General features: G+C 43.2%; 1 protein-coding gene across 1 annotated transcript in view; it reads left to right on the top strand.

Annotated features, from left to right (window-relative positions):
- Positions 1-15,992: 15,992 nt before the first annotated feature.
- LOC133155470 (nectin-1-like) overlaps positions 15,993-17,101 on the top strand; it is a 63,478-nt gene continuing 62,369 nt past the window's right edge. Inside the window, exon 1 of the mRNA XM_061280815.1 lies at positions 15,993-16,601. Within this exon, the coding sequence (XP_061136799.1) occupies positions 16,547-16,601 (55 nt within the window). The 5' untranslated portion in view covers positions 15,993-16,546. The remainder of the gene's footprint in view (positions 16,602-17,101) is intronic.

Here is a 17,101-nt window from a genome sequence, read left to right as displayed (position 1 = left end):
GGCTATTAAACAAATGTGTGGCTGTCAAACAATAGCCAAGTTGAAATGGTGCCGAGGGGAAATATTTCCTGCGGGCACAGGTGGCTGGAAATCCATTCCGGCTTTTTGCCTCCCAAAAAACAAAAGCGATCTAACTGATTGATACTTCCAAGAAAAGATGTCTTATTAGTTAGGTGAGCTCCATTGAGGACAAAATATTAACACCCACGCCGTTCGTCACCTCGGATGTCAAGACAGTCATTGGTGCGCACCGGTAGAACTACAACGGTGTCAAAAGTGAGCATTATACTGCCCGCGTAAGTGATAAAACATCCCGCTGACTCGACACGGCCGACGAGCAACAATTGCTTCAATCATGCAAGCGAGTCGCTCGCGCTGGCCCGCGTGTTAATCGGCGTACTTTTAGGCCGTCAAGCGCGTCGGCGGCACATCTCCTGTTAGCGCACTCCATCGCCGAATTGCAAACACGGCGACGCGGTGACAGGCCCACGGCGCGGGTTGTAAATCACCGCCTGTGGCCCGGCGGGGCGATGCATCGCCACCGTATTGGAACTGGAGATGGCTTCTGAGATGATGAATGGCGGAATGCCGGAAAGACGTCTAGAAAACAGATCTGGTCGCGGATGTCCTTGAGCGGGATTGCCGTGTGGAGGGTTGTATGAAGGGGGGGGGGGGTAAACGCCTCGCGTTCTCGCTCCAATATTGTAAACTGGGTTCATTTGTAGTTCTTGTGTAAATGGAGGATGGTTGGAAGAAGGCTTTGTATTGTTGAAAAAATCTCTTTTTTTTTCATGTGCCATTTACCAAAACACACAGACAATCCAAGCGGCCAAAACAAACATTTAAACGCATAACAAAAAAACCCTCTGACGATTTCCCAAACACGCCAACGTGAGCTTTTCGGTTTTGAGCATGCTGACTGCGTTTGCGGCAAAGGAAGGGAAGCACTTTCCGCCGCATTCCTGGAAAAGTAGTCGGAGGAGCATAAAGTACATTTCCGCTTTGTCAAAGAGGATTATTACGACGCGACACCCCAACTGTGACAATTGTTGCGATAGCGGCGACAGGACGGAATGAGAAAGATACTTCCAAGCAATTCCCGAGACTTACTTTCTTAAATTGCAGTTCAGTTGCCAAACTTGAGGTTATCTCAGCGTGTACGACAAAATATTTGTCATAACTTTTGCATCTTATTAGCATAAAAAAATCAGTTAAGAAACAAAACAAGAAAGATTTATGAAGTCACTAAGTTCACCAGTTGCTGGGCAGATCTTGCGACATGCTACACTTGTAACTTTATTTTTGCGACATCAGGAATCACATAAAGATTTAATTAATAAGTTTGCGTAGCGCATTTCTCATCAGGCAAATTTAATGGCACTCCATATTTCATGATTTGCTCTTTCTTTTTTTTTTTTTTTTGCAGCGTCTCCTTAGCGCTATCTTTGTGTTATCAGCTAAACACACCCATGTGGAAAGATTGATTCATTCGCTTATGTTTTATTCACTATCACATGATCTCTATCTCGCCTATTGGATGGGAAAAGAGCTGCCTTTTGTTTACCCCTCATTCATTTCAAATACGTACTCCCCGTGATTAATGCTGGCCTCGTACACGAAATAATCTGAATTACACCGCGGCCGTCGGATTACAAATGGCATTTTCCGCCCATGTCGTTGTCTGATTTACGCGACAACAAGCCTGATTCCCGCACGTGCGTTATCTTCCAACTGCGCTCTCATCAAATGCCGCCATTATCCGAGATCACGCACGCACTTGTTTGCAGATAAGGAGTGTTACATTATGCAGCGCTTGTATGTGGACGCTTAAGGTGTGCTGGGTATCATAAGGCTGCCTCATCTAACTTTTAAAACGCGAGGGGCGGATTCTCTCTCAGCTCCAAATTGGAATTATGCAAATCAGACTGAATTTTTAGATTGCATGCAGATGGGAACTTTTGTTTGCTGAAACTTGACTCGGTTCGGTGGAAGGTCATTCTTTTTGTTTTCTTGGCGGTACGGCCGAAAAACTGAGGATGCGTTCATAAAGATGCCGCCCTTTTTAAGAGTTGATTTTTATTGTTATGCGCTTCCCGTGAGATCGTCTGCAGTCTGTTTGCGGCGGCCATTTATGCACCAGAAATGCCAAAATGACTTTCTGTTCTCCTCGTTTATTTCCAAAATGGACAGAATTTTTATTTATTTCTTCCTTACAATGACATTAGCAGGTTGCAGAGGACAACCCAAGTTTAACTAATGCGCACGCACTCCTCCTCCTAGCTTGTCCGACTCCTCTTTGACTTTCATAACAAAGACTAGATCATACAGACCGTTTGCCAAAAACCAGAAAACAGGGACAGCTTCAACTCGTGCTGTTGGCTCTGATATTGTTGGGAATTTAATTTGTGTGGAAATTGCCGCGCGCCAACAGGCGAGAGCGACGTATAGACGTTTTCATCAACAGAATTCGATTGGCGCTCACCGTTGCCAATGTTTGTCACGAGGGCTGTCAGTCAGACCCCAAGGTCAAACCTAGCGACAGCCTGTCCTCGGAATCCGAGAAAGCCGGAGGATGAGGGTGAAGACGAGGAGATGGAATAAGAAAAAAGTGATTACAGTGGAATCTGGCATTCTCTGGATGAATGCACTTTGGCACTCTGAAGCTGATTGTGATTGACACTCTATGACCAGTCGCAGCCTGCTGGAGCATCTGTGCTGTCGGGGCGGCGAGGGGGCGCCCGTCCAGGTTCGGCGGGATTACTTTCTTCTGGAATAACTTTCCCCCGAGAGAAGATTACAGTAGACAAAGTGAACTCGGCATTTCCCTGGTTTCTTTTCAGCAGGCCGTCGCACCTCCCGGGGGTTCTGTCGGCTGTGCTGGGAACAATCTACATCAATACGATTGAAATTGATAGACTTTGATGATTGATGGTATGTCTCATTGTTGCTTTCAAGCTACGTATAGCGTAGTCTTCTTGAATCTTTTGCCTCTTCACAAAAGGAAAATGAATCCTATCCAAGTTTACTGACTGAAAACATTGAAAGGAAATGAACTGTATTATGGACAGTTAACACAGTAAGAAAGTTAAGAAATCTATATTATTCTGTCAGTGTGAGAAACTGCACCCGGGAAATGGTCACTTGTGGGGTAATTTTGATTTTCTTTGCCCTCCGTTTAAGGTGTCACGGTAATAACGGTCATCACCAGGCAGTGGCTACAAATTGCTCGGGGCTCGCGACAGCAGCAAATGACTGCTAGCGGTTCAGGTTGTTTAGTTCCTATAAACCACTTCGGTTTTGATTTAGAACAGTTGGAACAACGCTTGAGGCAAGGACATACTGTATTTTATCGTTGGACGGCAATATTAAGGGGAAAATATGTTCCAGTGGAGCTAGCTATCTCTCTATTTACTTTGGAAATGCTCTGGTCCCACGAACTAGCTTTGTTAGCTAGCTAGCTAAACTTGCTAATGGCATGGATACTAATGAGGTCGTTTGTTATTCAGTCATCAAGCTAACTAAAAGGAAATAAAACCGTCTTCGGCGGCACAGAAAGCGCATGTTTGAAAAAAAAAAAAGTTGATCATAGGCTTTGTGATCCTCTTGTCATATCAAGCTATGTGACAAAATTGTGATACGTGATTAAAGCTCTCCACTTTGTTTTAGTTTGATTGGTCTGCGGTGGCGCGAGACGTTCGCCGGTGGCCATCAAGCATCACCATTGATTAGTCATGTGACACGCGGCGTGACATTTTTCATGTTCTGCGAGCTCGACTATCCTGTTGTTCCGTGCGTGTCGGATGAGATGATTGTCATCCCACGTGTTACAGCTCTAATGAAGCCAGCAGGACGCATATGATGAAGCAATGAGACAACTCCCACTCACTCACCCCTTGAATTGGAAATGATTCCAATAAAACAAAATTGCAAGATTAGAATTTTTGAGAACGTTGCAGATTTTTTTTGTTTTTAAAGGAACAATGTTTTCATAAAAAAGTCATAGATCAAATTTTATTTTAAATTCAGATTTTCTGTTTTTATTTGATTTATTTTTGGGGAGCTTTTTGTTCAAGATAAAAAATAATTCGATATTTAGAAATCAATATACTTTTTGTTTCAACTTTAATATATTTATAATATAGAGACCGTCATCATTGTAACTCCTCCCACCAGCATTGATTTATTTATTTTTTACCAATGATGCAAGCGTGGCGTTCAAAGCTGGCAAGAGGCGAATAAATACACGAGAGCAGTCTGAGAATGAAAAACACCGCTTGAGTAAAACGTTGCTTTTATCTCATTAGCTATAAAGCTAATGCTTGGCCTCCCATTAAGAAAATGCGAGGTGAAATAGAAAGCCATATTCAATCACTTGACTCCTTTGCCGGCCCTTTCTATGCGCTAACAAGGTAAATCTAAAAAGCTGGCCGAGTGTTTTACCGCTGCTGTCAACCTGCGCAGAGGGAAGCGGCGCTATAAAAGACGGATGGCTGATGATCGGCCGACGGTTTGCATGAATTATGATTTCGTGGAATGGCCTAAAGAGTCAGTTTTGCCGTTGGCTCCGCCTCGACCGTCACATTTTGTTAGCAGGGGGCCGCGTGATTGATATTAGAATAGAGATGAAACTACTTTGGTGTGTTGTACAATGATGAGCTGAAGCAAAGTAGCCAGTGGACATATTGAGACTCATTTAGTAGTTAGTAATAATGGACAAAAACGACTTTGCTTCACCCCAAGTCGACTTGTTATGATGGACGATGATTTATGAATTACTAAATTTGTCAAGCTAAACATAGAGAATTACGTTACAACTACAAGTGACTGACCATTTGAAATGGTGGAGCAACACATTTAAACAGAACAGATGACAATAACCACCAGCATATCCTGTAAAATGCCATCAAATCTATGTACAGTATATATTTATATATTCGGGAAAATCCTGCGCTAAACTGACAAAAAAATATATGTAATTTTGACTTTTCTGTACTGTAGGTGGATTTATTTAATATTATACACATTCCTTTGTTTGTTGGCTGCAAGTGTTCCTCTTTAACACAACCAAATACGGTTTGCTTGGCCTATAAAGGTCTTCCGGTGCCTGAAGGCTTGTATATTTGAAGGCGTTGGGAAGGCGTCCACTCACTACTTCATCTGCGCCCCCCGTCTCTTTCCCAGCAGACCCCGAATGATGCCATCTTCCACTAAAGACACACGAATGGCGAGTAAACGCAAGTCAGCCACGTTAAGAAGCAGAAATGTGGAGATGAAGGGGCAGTACGGAAACCATATCGGGAGCCACTTGGGCTGCTTTTTATTCTCTCTCGCAAAGGCCGTCTTCCTCCTGACCTAAACCGGCCTGACGTGTCCTATCCTCGGTACCTATTTGCGGATGATTCTAACGTATGGTGACATGGCCTGGGGGGGGGGGGGGGCAGCGCTTCCTCTCCAGTGTCGGCAATAGGAGAGCTGGCTAATGTCTTTTGGCTGTTATTTATCTAGGGCGGAAAAAACACAAACGGCGTCGAGGGAGGAGTAGGGTCGAGCGCGGGCTGCAAAGCTGATGCTTGTAATGTGTTTCGGAGGCTTGCATCCGTTTTGTTCTTATCCTGTGCTGTAGCAGAAAAAGTCATTTCCCATTAAAATGAATGCAAATGCCAGCCAGTAATCGGTTATGAAAAATCATTTTTTAAATTCATTTAAAAAATATATATATTTTTTTTTTTTGCGTTTTTTTTTTTTAACAAAATATTTCGGGAATATTAGTTTTTTTCTAAATATTATTTTACTTATTTATAGAAGTTCTACAGAATTTAATAGAAAATAGCATGAAAGAAATAGAATTGTTTTTTTTTTAAATATTATTTTTCCTTATTTATTCCTTATTTATAGGAATTCAACAGACTTTTGTAGAAAAAAAAAATAGCATGAAAGAAATAGAAGAACTACGGCTTCACTTGTACACAACCAAAGTCTATTTCATGATTTCTGCCGTTAAGTTTGCATCAAAACGTATGTAAGAATGCAATCGACTCTTTATCCATTTTAATCAACCCTTTCCCGGGTGCACATAATTAAAGGCTACGTTTAGCAATGGAGTCCATCAGGATAATCACCTTGGCTTTCTGTAGCTGCAATCAGCGTGATTCCATATCGCCAGCTGGAATCACCCACTGAGACACAAAGACGCCTTTCAATGGCAATCCGATAGCACATTAGGATGCTTTGCAAGAAAAAGACCATTAAAACTGCTTTTATCACTTAAAGGGTAACACGGTGACCATCAAAGGTGTGACGACGAATAGAAAGACAATTTACAATTTAATCTTTGACATTTTATGGACAAAAGGAAAAATATTCATATGAAGGGACCTTAAGGCCGGATTTGTAAAATTGGCGAATTACACGAAACAAAACGTCTTTCGTTTGAACTGGCAAAGGTGATCTTTAGCGTTTTGAGTTACAAACACGTTCACGGCACCGATGAGGCGCGCAAGTCAAGGCGGTGGCGTAATTAAAGAAAATGGCTGAGCAGACCGCGTCAATCACAAATTTGGCTGTCGCTTATCAACGCAAGCAGTAGGCTGCTGTTTCCCATTAGCGGCGGTGGGCGGAAGTCATCAACAAATATGCACGACCGGCGTGGGTGGGCGCAATCGGCAACGACGAGCCCAGATTCTCTTTGCTTGCAGCCGTGCTATTTATAAAGTGCGGGACGCTCGCCTGTCCTCATGTGACACTTCAGCAGTCTCTGGAAACAGGATATGAGCACACATGATATGAACACACACAAAATGGATGCACGCCATTAGCATTAGCATTAGCGCAACAGCAAACCCTTGGATTCAAATTGTTGATGAAGCCGTGGGGCATCTGCGCTATGTCAGCCTCTCTTCACATTTCAGCTTTGTCCGTAAAAAAGAAAAAACATCAGCCCCAATTTACTGCCTAATCTTCAACGGCATCAAAGTAGAAGATTTTTCTAAACAACTGTCTGGGATTTTTCCGTGCCGACGCGACCCCGAGGTGATGCCGGCGGGATTGACAAGACGCCGGGTCCGAGGCGCGGGGGGGATTTGGAATAAATCACAGCGACGGGTCTTAGCCTGTCGCCGCAGAGTAATAGATCTCCCGCGTAGCTCACCGGCCTCTCTGCCACACTGCCGCCTTGAGGGAAATGAATTGCAAAAAAAAAAACTCGTAAACATTAGCGGGTCGCTACAAAATACGCATATTGAGGTTGGCCTGGGTTGTTAGTGGAGAGTCACCTTGTCTAAATTCACAACTTGAAACCTCAATCTTGTCCTAAAACCTCAAAGTGCGGCTTGAATCCAAATTTTCAAACAATGGCCCTAGTTTAGACCAAGATCATGTGCACATGTATGACCAGGATGCATATTCCAGATCATGTATGGCCGCTGCGCTTTGAAGGATTTATGTCCCACACTTCCCTCCCCCCCCTGCATGTCACATGACCTCTCCAAAATATCTCAGCCTTGTTCATATTTTATGCCTCTTGCCTAATTTAAAGGAGGGAATTAGAGCAGAAAATTTGGCAGTTTTCATGGACACACACACATTAGCATTTGACACTAGGCGCCATCTTGTTCACACAAACAAACCCTGTGAAATAAATGAAACAGACTCCCGGTTTGGGACTTTAATTTGAATTATTAATATTGGCGACACTGTCGCATAGCACTCAAAACTACTTTCCATCGCTATGACGACAAGGATGCTTCACCCCAGCACCCCCTTCCCTTTAAAAACATCCAACATGGTGGCTCGTCACACGGGTGACATCACGACCTCGCTTGAGGCGAATGATGACATGATCGGCACCGAAGCAGCTTTTGGCGAGCCCCATTCGGGTCCACTTCCGACAAGTGCGCTGAATTGTCTAGCGAGTCTCTCCAGTAACACAATTTGGCTCATTGGGCGCATATATACGTATATTAGGGTCTTGATTCGAAATTCCTTTTAAAGCCATTGCAAAAAAACAAACAAATCTGTTCTCAATTGCGTTACCTGAATTAATAAACTAAAAAGCTCAAAGCTTTAAAACTGGTCGTTGTCTCCGATGTACCATGGGAGCTTTTGAAACATGAATGAACGGAAATCAGTAAGTGGAGTGTTCAGAGTTGCCTGTCGCATCAACGGCACATCAGCCCGGCCCGCCTCGACGTCTCTTATGTAACGCTCGGAAGAGTAGATGCCATGCCGCCGCCAAATACTAACCGTGGCTTCAATCGCTAATTTCCAACCCTAACCCTGACATGAACTTAAAAAGTCCATGCTATAAAAAAAAATAAAAAATCTGCCTCTGACTTGAAACCCAAACCTTGTTTTCAAATCCTAATGTTGCCTTGAAGCCCTTCCTTGGAAACCTAAACCTTGTCTCGCAACCCTAATTTAAAACCTTAACCCAGTCTTAAACCCTCACTTTTGAATTTGTAACCTATAAACTACACCGGCCTTGAAAACCTAATCCTCCATTTGCAAGTTATCTTAGCGACCCCGACACGCATCTCCCGAGTTACCGTAGTGCTGCTCATACAAAATGTAGGTGAGACGTTACATATGCATGATCGACTGGAAACTGGAAGTGTGTGTGTGTTGCGTGTGCCTGCAACCTAATAAACCCGAAAGCATCAAGGTCTGCTGCTGCTGCTGCTATGTGGAAGTAATAAATAAATAAGACTCGCAGCAGCCTGCAAAGAAAGTACAAATCTGACTGAGATTACATAACTCAAATCTGCTTGTTCTTTGTCTGCCAGGCACTTTTTGTGCAAGAGCGTTTTACTCGCTTCAAGCATTTATGACTAAAAACAGATTGGATATTAAAAGCTAATAGAACTACAAGGTTATCTTAAAAAAATATGTACCGAATGTGTAAATAACCTTCTGAAAAAATAAAATAAAAATTTTAAATAAATGAAATTAAAGAATTAGTGGGTGTGTTTCGAGGCAAGCTAATTTTTTGAGGGATTTTGCTGTGTCAAATGTTTCGTACTATTGGCAGATAATTTTGCCCCTGCATCGTCACATTTTGGGGGCACATCTTTATTTGATCTTTTGGGGGGGGCGGGCATAGGACAGCCCCCCCTTTTATTGTCGAATGCGTATGCCTTTACATTTTTTCTCGTTTTTTTTTCCCCCAAGTCCTCGTTTCACCGCTTGAACTTGATGTAAACGAGACGAGCCCTTTTACAAATCAACCCGAATTTATGCGCTTTGGAAATCAAGCTGTCGCCCTCCGCTCTGTCTGAAAGGAGAGCGACAGACAGACAGGCATCGCGTCGGCTTCATTTTTCAAGACAGACAAAATGTCAGGCCACAAGCGACGGGCGGCATGTACTTTATAATTAACCGCTCATTCCGCCCGCCTAGCGCCTCGCAAACATTCAACTCGTTACGTCACAAGGATTCTTTTAATGTTTTATTTTTTTCACTTTTTAGTCTGCTTAACCCAGAAAGTAAATTGACTAATGGATTGACTGTTCAACTCATTAACTTGGTGGCTGAAGACCAACAGATATGAAAAATCTACAAAATGCTACGTTAGCCTAAATGCTAATCAGCCCAATTGCTAGCACGCTTCTGAACGTTGCATGTCTCCTTTATGGCTCGCTAAAATGTTCCTTCGCGGCAGCCTTTGCATTTTATTTAGTCCGTTGCTTCAGAGGATATTAGAAAATAAGAAAAAAAAATGACAGCAGAGGGAGAGGACTCTCTCCTGGGGGAAACGGGAGGGGGGTGCGCTAGCTGGCCACGTTTACGATTATCATCCATCTGTTCAATTAACTGTCAGCTTTTCTCCGAAATGAATGAAAAGACAGACCGAAATAAAGCTGGTCGATAACGCCGGGGCCACCAATTGAAAGAGTGGCCTCATGCATTTCTGAGCGGCAAGCGTGAAAATGGACACGGACGACGCTAAGCGCGGGAAAAAGAAGAATTAAACTAATTTCCGAAAACATGCATAATATCGATATCGGGCCTTCCTGACGAGCGATAAGGATAATGAGCTTTTCTCCCTCCTTCAGCTGGATGCGGGTATTGTGTCTTACAGATGTAAGTCTCATTATCTGACCTCAACTTTTCTTCAATTCAATTCCCGCATTCGCCGCTCGCCGAGCGCGTCGGCCTGATTAAAGAAGTTTTTTGTTTGTTTTTTTTCCGCCCTCCTTTCTTCGAGGAGGCTGAAGTCGTTTTATCAGCTCTCACGGCCAAAAAGATAGCGAGGCTCCGGTGTTGGCGAAAGCGCCAGACAGCTGCTGCTCACACACGTTAAGCCTCAGAAAAAAAAAAAAAAAAAGTCACTCACAATGAGTACAATGCAAGTGTGATATCAAAAGCTCACCTTTCCGCTAGGTCACACTGGGAAGAAAAAATGGCATGGAATGATGTGTATCTGAAAGCGTTGCATTCATTGAATCTTAATTCCTCCTTGTAAATGCATAGGCAAAAAAGTTGTAGTTATGCAATGCGAGATTCTAAATGGCTTATTTTATGCCAATTGAAACGATGTTAAACTGTTTATTTCTGGTTTGAACAATTTTAAGAAAAATGTCAATTTTTGAGGAATGAAGTAGAAAAAAAATGATCCCAAAGGCAGCCATCACGGAGGCCCTCGACACCTCGCGTTGTTCCTAAGTGGCCGTTCAACTTTTAGACAAGCATCAGTGATGCAAGGAGACAAAAATCCATCCTCCTCCTTGGCCATAAATTCACAGGCTGAAGAAAACAGGATGTAATCAATTTGGCTACCGGTGCCTTATCTGCACTTGCAGATCCTCCCCACCGCCAGCATCAACCGACTCCCTCCATTGCCATTTTATTTATTCCCCTCCTGCTATCTTTAAATTCTCAAACGTTGCTTCCTGTGGTGGAAATAACTTTTTTTTTTTGTCAACTTGATGAGACAGCTTGTTACCAGCAAGGTGAGTGGTGATAACCTAACTTTCAATGGATGGATCAGTTGGGCTCTGGACTGTCACAGATTTGATTTTATTTTTTCATCCTCCCTCCCGCCCAATTGAGTGTGTGTATTTATTCATCTCGGTTGGGATTTATTTGCTGTTAGGCGACTTATATTCCTCCGGCGCTTGATCTCCTTGAATCAGATTGCGCCTTATCGGTCGGAGCAGACTGCACCGAGGCCGTCGTCCTGCCAGCTGAGCTCTCAATCGGCATGTCGCACATTAGCGGCGCCATTACCGCACCTCGGCTTGACGTCTGCGTGGGTTGCGTTGGCTAAATGGCTAATTGAAAACAGTCTTTGTATTGCGAAAAAAAGAAAATGTGTACCAGGGATGTGAACTCAACTCCAGTCGCTGAGACTTGACAATGAAAAGTTAAGTTAATTTTTTTAAGACCTTCACTAACATTGTGGCCATAAAAATCTATTTACGTCTATTTAAATGTTGGACTTGTATTATTGGTTTAGCCCAAAGAAAAAGAAAAAGAAAAAAAAAGTTGAGAAAAAAAATGTAGCCCTGTACGAGTACGAAGATGAATAAAATAAAAAATATTTATAAATCTGCTCAACTTCACCAGAAGGTGCTTTTTTAGGTGTCATCCATTACAAAGTCAGGTCAGGTCGGGGAGGTTAAATGTAAGAAATATGTGCTGGTTTACACAGATGAGGCGGACAAAGAAGCGACTACGATAACAGTGGCACAAAGAGACACTTTTTAGAAGGTCATCTACTTTCTTACGCAGGACTCGAGTTGTTTGCTATCTTGATGGCCTTGAAAGGGATCGAAGAACGCAGATGTTTTTGACTGCAGTTACTTGGTCGCGGAGTCTTAAGTGAAGCAGGTCCAAGAGCAGGAGGTCATGTTTTAAAAAAAATAGTGGTTTTTTTTTTAGTCGTGCGAATCCCTGAACCTGCTGGAAGTGGAGCTAAATGGTAACAAATTTAAGGAAATTAAATGGTTTCACCCTTTCTCTTCATTGCACGTTCCACCAAGAGCTTAAAAGAAACTTTTTGACATTCATGTCAGGCAGTATGAAAAAAAAAGTACATGTTTCCCGGTACAGTTTTTATCAAGGATGATAAATGAGTTCATACTGCGAGATGTATTTTTCCGACGCCTGGACCTCAACATGAAATAAGGTGGAGACTTCTGTCGCCCACAGCGAGAATCGTTCAGACAGAATCATTTCGCCTTGCGACGGTTCTGCTGATGAGCCCGGTGTCACTGCCCACCCATTTACCGATAGCCCACCGGTCACTCTGCAGCGCTCTCATTTTCCCTCGGCAGTTCTTTGAAGCCCGAGACAGAAATTAAAGATCTGCAGATATCATCCGCCCATTGCTGGCTCCACTCAGGCCCACCCGCCCGTTGCACATCACCTTCATTTCATTTGGATTTTAGTTCTTTGAATGAATGACTATTCAGTTGTGTTTTTAACATATAGTCTATATTCTTCTTTCTGGTCATGTGACGTGAATGGACACTTGTTGCTAGGCAGTTTTCATGGGGCACAATCACTTCTGCCCCTAATATGAGTTTGAAATTGTAATGTTTAGGGACTATAGTTTTATTTGGGAAATATTTGAATGTAGAAGTCGTAATATGGGCAACAGAAACATTTTTGAGGGGCAGGGCTTGGCTTCCATTTCTCAAGAGTAGCGGGATATACTGTAAACCTCAGATGAAAAATTCCACAAAAAGGGATGGTGCTTATTAAAATCTAAAGGGTTTAAATGTCAAACTTGCGCTGTAATTCCGACAGCGATTTCATTCTGTGATGACATGACTCCAAGATTTGAATAGAACGTCACATCACGGAAATGAGTGACGCTCTTTATCAGCGGCAACTCGCAAACCGTCCTTGAGCTACGCTACGCGCTAATAGCTAATCCGGATTTTGGCTGTGACAGTGAACCTCGGCTAATTAATCCACTTTGATACATGCTTCGATACAGACTGAATAAGCCCAGCGAGCCAGCGAGGCGGCTTGTGTTGGAAGAGAAGAGACCAACTTTTGGCTTATCTCTAAGACACAACCCCTGCTGAAAATTTGCATAACGGCAGCGGATGGACGCACTCAGCAGTTTCTTGGAAATGTGATTCGGAATAAATATGAAGGACAGCGCTAAAATGTGGTGGGAGCTTATTTGTGAATTCCCAAGGCCCAATCAAAGCTGTGTAATGTATTAAAAAAAACTTTCAACTTGAATGTGTTTTTGACACAGTGGATCAACTGTGGGACAAAAATAATCAATTTGTTTTTGCAAGCCCCAGTTCAGGCAATCGTCTGTCATTGTGTTGTCATAAGAGATTTGATTTGATTTTTTTACAAAACAGCCCCAACAATCTTTTTTGAAACAAGTCGTAATGGACCATCGAGTTTTTTGCGTGGTATTTTTTCTGCGACACTCGAATGAAACAAGTACATTAAAGCCGCCACCTGCTGTGCTTTTACTGAGATCTTCACATAAAAGCTATTGATTAGATTTGGATGATTGCTTAACTTGACAACTCCCTACCAAGAAGAGTGCCCATGAAGTGACTGCTAAAAGCAATTTGTGCGCTTTTAGACATTAGTCCCATGAAACTATGCACAGTAACAACTCTAAAGGATGCTTTATTTTATTTTTTTAATTTTGCAGTGGGCAAACACGGCCATCTATGAAGTGTCCTTGTGAGCCAGGCCTTGGTGATGAATGCATGCTGAGGCTAAATAAATCACAGGACGTAAATGGAAGGCGTACAGTGCCGAGTGTCTTAATGCAAATATTTTTATTGATGGGCTTCTTTCGGATAATCGAAATAAAACGACTCGCCTCGGGGCGGGAGTCGAAAATAACTCCCGCATCCTTCCTGCCGCATCTCGACACCAATCCATTCGGAGCTTCTTGTTTTTGTGCCTTGCGTTCATTTACATTAGAGCTTTCCATATTTGTAAACGTGGCACTGCAGGGTGCTTTAATGGTCGAAAGGGTTTTTAAGTTTGGGTTTGAATGATAAAAGTCCCCACTATAGCTAACATTCATAAGCTAATGCAAGTAGCTAATGGCTAGTCGCCGTTAACTCAGAGTTAGAATGATAACAGTCAGTTACTCATGGTAGGCGAGTAAAAGCAGGTAATCTTGACAAATACCTTTTTTGAAAGCTTTTAATTTAACAAAGTTTTTTTTTTTTTTGGCAACAAGCTAAAGCTAGCATTCACTGTAGCAAAGCTAAAACTCACCACAGCTAATGCTCCTTTGCTAATGGCAGTTTGGATTCAAGTGCTGTGGGAGCAATTATTTCAAATAAAAGAATGATTTTTGGCAACTTGATTTCAGGGACATTTGATCTCTCAAAAGCACACACGGCGGCGCCACAAATGGCGTCCAACACGTGTCATTGTCATGCAGTGGCACATGTCGCAGCTCATAATTTAGAGTGAAAATACACAAAGCGGGCGTCAGAATTGCTTGGATCAGCCGTGATTTTGTTACAACTTGGCTTGGAAACGTGCTCGGAAAACCCCAACAGATCCTCTCCGTGAAATGTTCCGCCATCACTCTTATTAAGTTCATTCCAGGTTTCAATTTGAGCCATTATAAAACCTTTGCTTAAAAAACACACACACAAATACCTCCATCAAAGCGCTTGCAAAGATATTCAGCTAATTAGGCTACATCATGTTCCTGTTGGAATTCAACGTCGACATCGTGCAAACATCGCAAGGCATCTTAATGTAAAGCCGTGACGCCGACAAGTGAATGTGACGCCTCTGCACACTCACTTCAAAGTGAAGCTGCGATCCTGCCAAGTCAATGTTTAGTTTAGTCTTGAAGTGGAAACTCTTTCCTAAAATGCCAGAGAGGCTGAGTTGAAAAAATAAAAATACACACTACATGTAATATATGGCACAAAAACTGGTGGGAAGAAATACTGTCGGTTTTTCAGGTTTGAGTATTTTTCTGACGACTCTTTACTTTTGATCCTCACAATCCATTGCTGCCTTGAGATCCCATTGACTCACATCTATTGTGGAATTTGTTATTGAACATCTCTAGTTTGAAATGAACTCTGGCTTGCATTTATCTTTTGTTTTATTTCCGGTTTAAAAAAAACAAAACCAAAAAACGATTTGTGAGCTCTGCATTAATTCATGTATAAAATCAAACCTTACAGCCTCATTTATATTTTTGGGGGGGGGGGGTTATTTTCCAGGAATAGCCAAGTGTTTTTATGCTTCCCCGGCATGCTGTGCTTGTGTCCCAGCAAAAACTGGCGTATAATGTGAACTCGCTCACCTGTTCCTCAATATTGTGTTTTTACAGCGACTGAGACGGAAACTTTACAATATGCACACATGGTGGGATAGTCGAATGCTTCTTCCCCGGTGGGTGTTTTGAAGACAGCCATGCGGCATTTGAGACAACAAAACTTGGCAACTGTAATGAGCTACCAAACCAATTTGGCCATTTTGTTTTGGTCATTTAAAGTGGCGCTGCCACTTTCATGGTCATTGTGCAGTTACGTAATGCTTCCCAGTGGTGTTGCAAAAAGAGTGAACATAGAAACGATACAACAGTTGGTGTGGGTATTATTAAAGTGCTTATGCATGTATATAACTGGAGGCTACACTCCTAAAGGATCCAATAAGAATTGCCGTGATTTTACTGCCTCTGGCTACTTGGGGGAATATTTGTATCCTATGTGAGGAGCTGGAGACCATTATCAGATATGATTGCTTGGTTGATTGTGTGAGCTTATCTAATATATTAAAACTCGCCAGAGTTTGAATGCACTAATAATGTACTTGTGATTTGAATACTTTTTCCCCCATTCACACGCAAATATTTTGTAATACAGTACTGTACATCAAACGTAAAACAGTACATAACTATAATTCGAAGCGCTGGTGCGCGCTCGCGTGGACGCGCATTTTGGCGGGCCGCGTCGCATCCCATCCTTCCAGCGTCCCGACTCCTCCCCCTGCTGTGACGTCAGTTTCCCCGTGGAAGGTAGCGCGGGAGGAGGGGACGCTCACTCGCTAGCTCGCTCGCTCGCTCACTTACTCACTCGCTCGCTCACTCAGCCGGCCAGTAGTCGACTGTTCGGGAAGCAGCCGTGAGCACACGGCCGTCACTTGCGTGGAGCTCCACGGTGCCAATCGGAAATCGAGAACCCGACTTTCTTTCCGGGAGAAATTCGCGGATCTTTCCCCGCCATTCTCCCAGCGCCACTGCGGAGAACTTGACCCAGCAAAGAGGAATCGGGACGCCGAAGTGTTGGGAAACTTCCCCTCCGGCCATCGATCCAGAGACTTGGATGGAGCCAGAGCGGCGCGCTTGAGGCTCAAATCGAAACCGCGGTGGAAGTCAAGCGTGGAACCCTCCTCCTGACTTGTAGATGATCATCTAGTTTTCTTTTTCTGGCTTTGGAGGTAGCAGTCCAGTTCAGTCCAGGGGACCACCCCCCACTTTCTCTCTTTTTTTTTTTTGCCCCCACAAGTGGGATTTGCGCAAGTTGCATGCTCGCTCTTTGTGCACGGTTCTAACTCAGAAGACCCCCGGGAGAGCTGAGGTGCCATGGCGCAGCTGTGTGCGGGGATTTGCGTGCTCCTCTTGGTGCTGCACGTCCAAGGTAATGCCCATTAAAAACAAAAGAAAACTGACTTTTAGCCGCATTTATCTGTTTATTTTCATTTTGTTGTCACGGACTTTCTTAGTCATTGCATGGATAAATGCGCAGGCCGATCCGCATAATATTACATTTGGAGTGTGTTTGCTGCAGAGCAGTTATTTCGCGTGTAATTACGTGGAAGATCGGCAGATGGCGTTGTGAGCGAGGCACTGCAAAGTTAGGCTAATTTAGATTTGAGTGGGGGGAGTTGGAATAAAAGCATCCTCTGCTCTCCAGTTGTAATGGGATGAATCTCCTTAATGTAATGACTCCCCCTCCCTTCATCCTCTCTTGTCCAAATCCTTTATTCCGCTTTGTGGATTCGACCCTGTTGCAGTGGGAATGTTGCGTCTCGGAATATATTCCAGCCACTGACTACTGGCTGTATGTGCTTTTGCACATTAAAGCCTGTCAAAGGCAATTTAAACTCAATAAATGTCTGTGGTTAGTGGTGCTCCTCA

Source organism: Syngnathus typhle, linkage group LG6 (assembly GCF_033458585.1).
Source record: "Syngnathus typhle isolate RoL2023-S1 ecotype Sweden linkage group LG6, RoL_Styp_1.0, whole genome shotgun sequence".
In the NCBI taxonomy this organism is placed as follows: domain Eukaryota; kingdom Metazoa; phylum Chordata; class Actinopteri; order Syngnathiformes; family Syngnathidae; genus Syngnathus; species Syngnathus typhle.
This window is presented reverse-complemented; position numbering and strand designations above follow the sequence as displayed.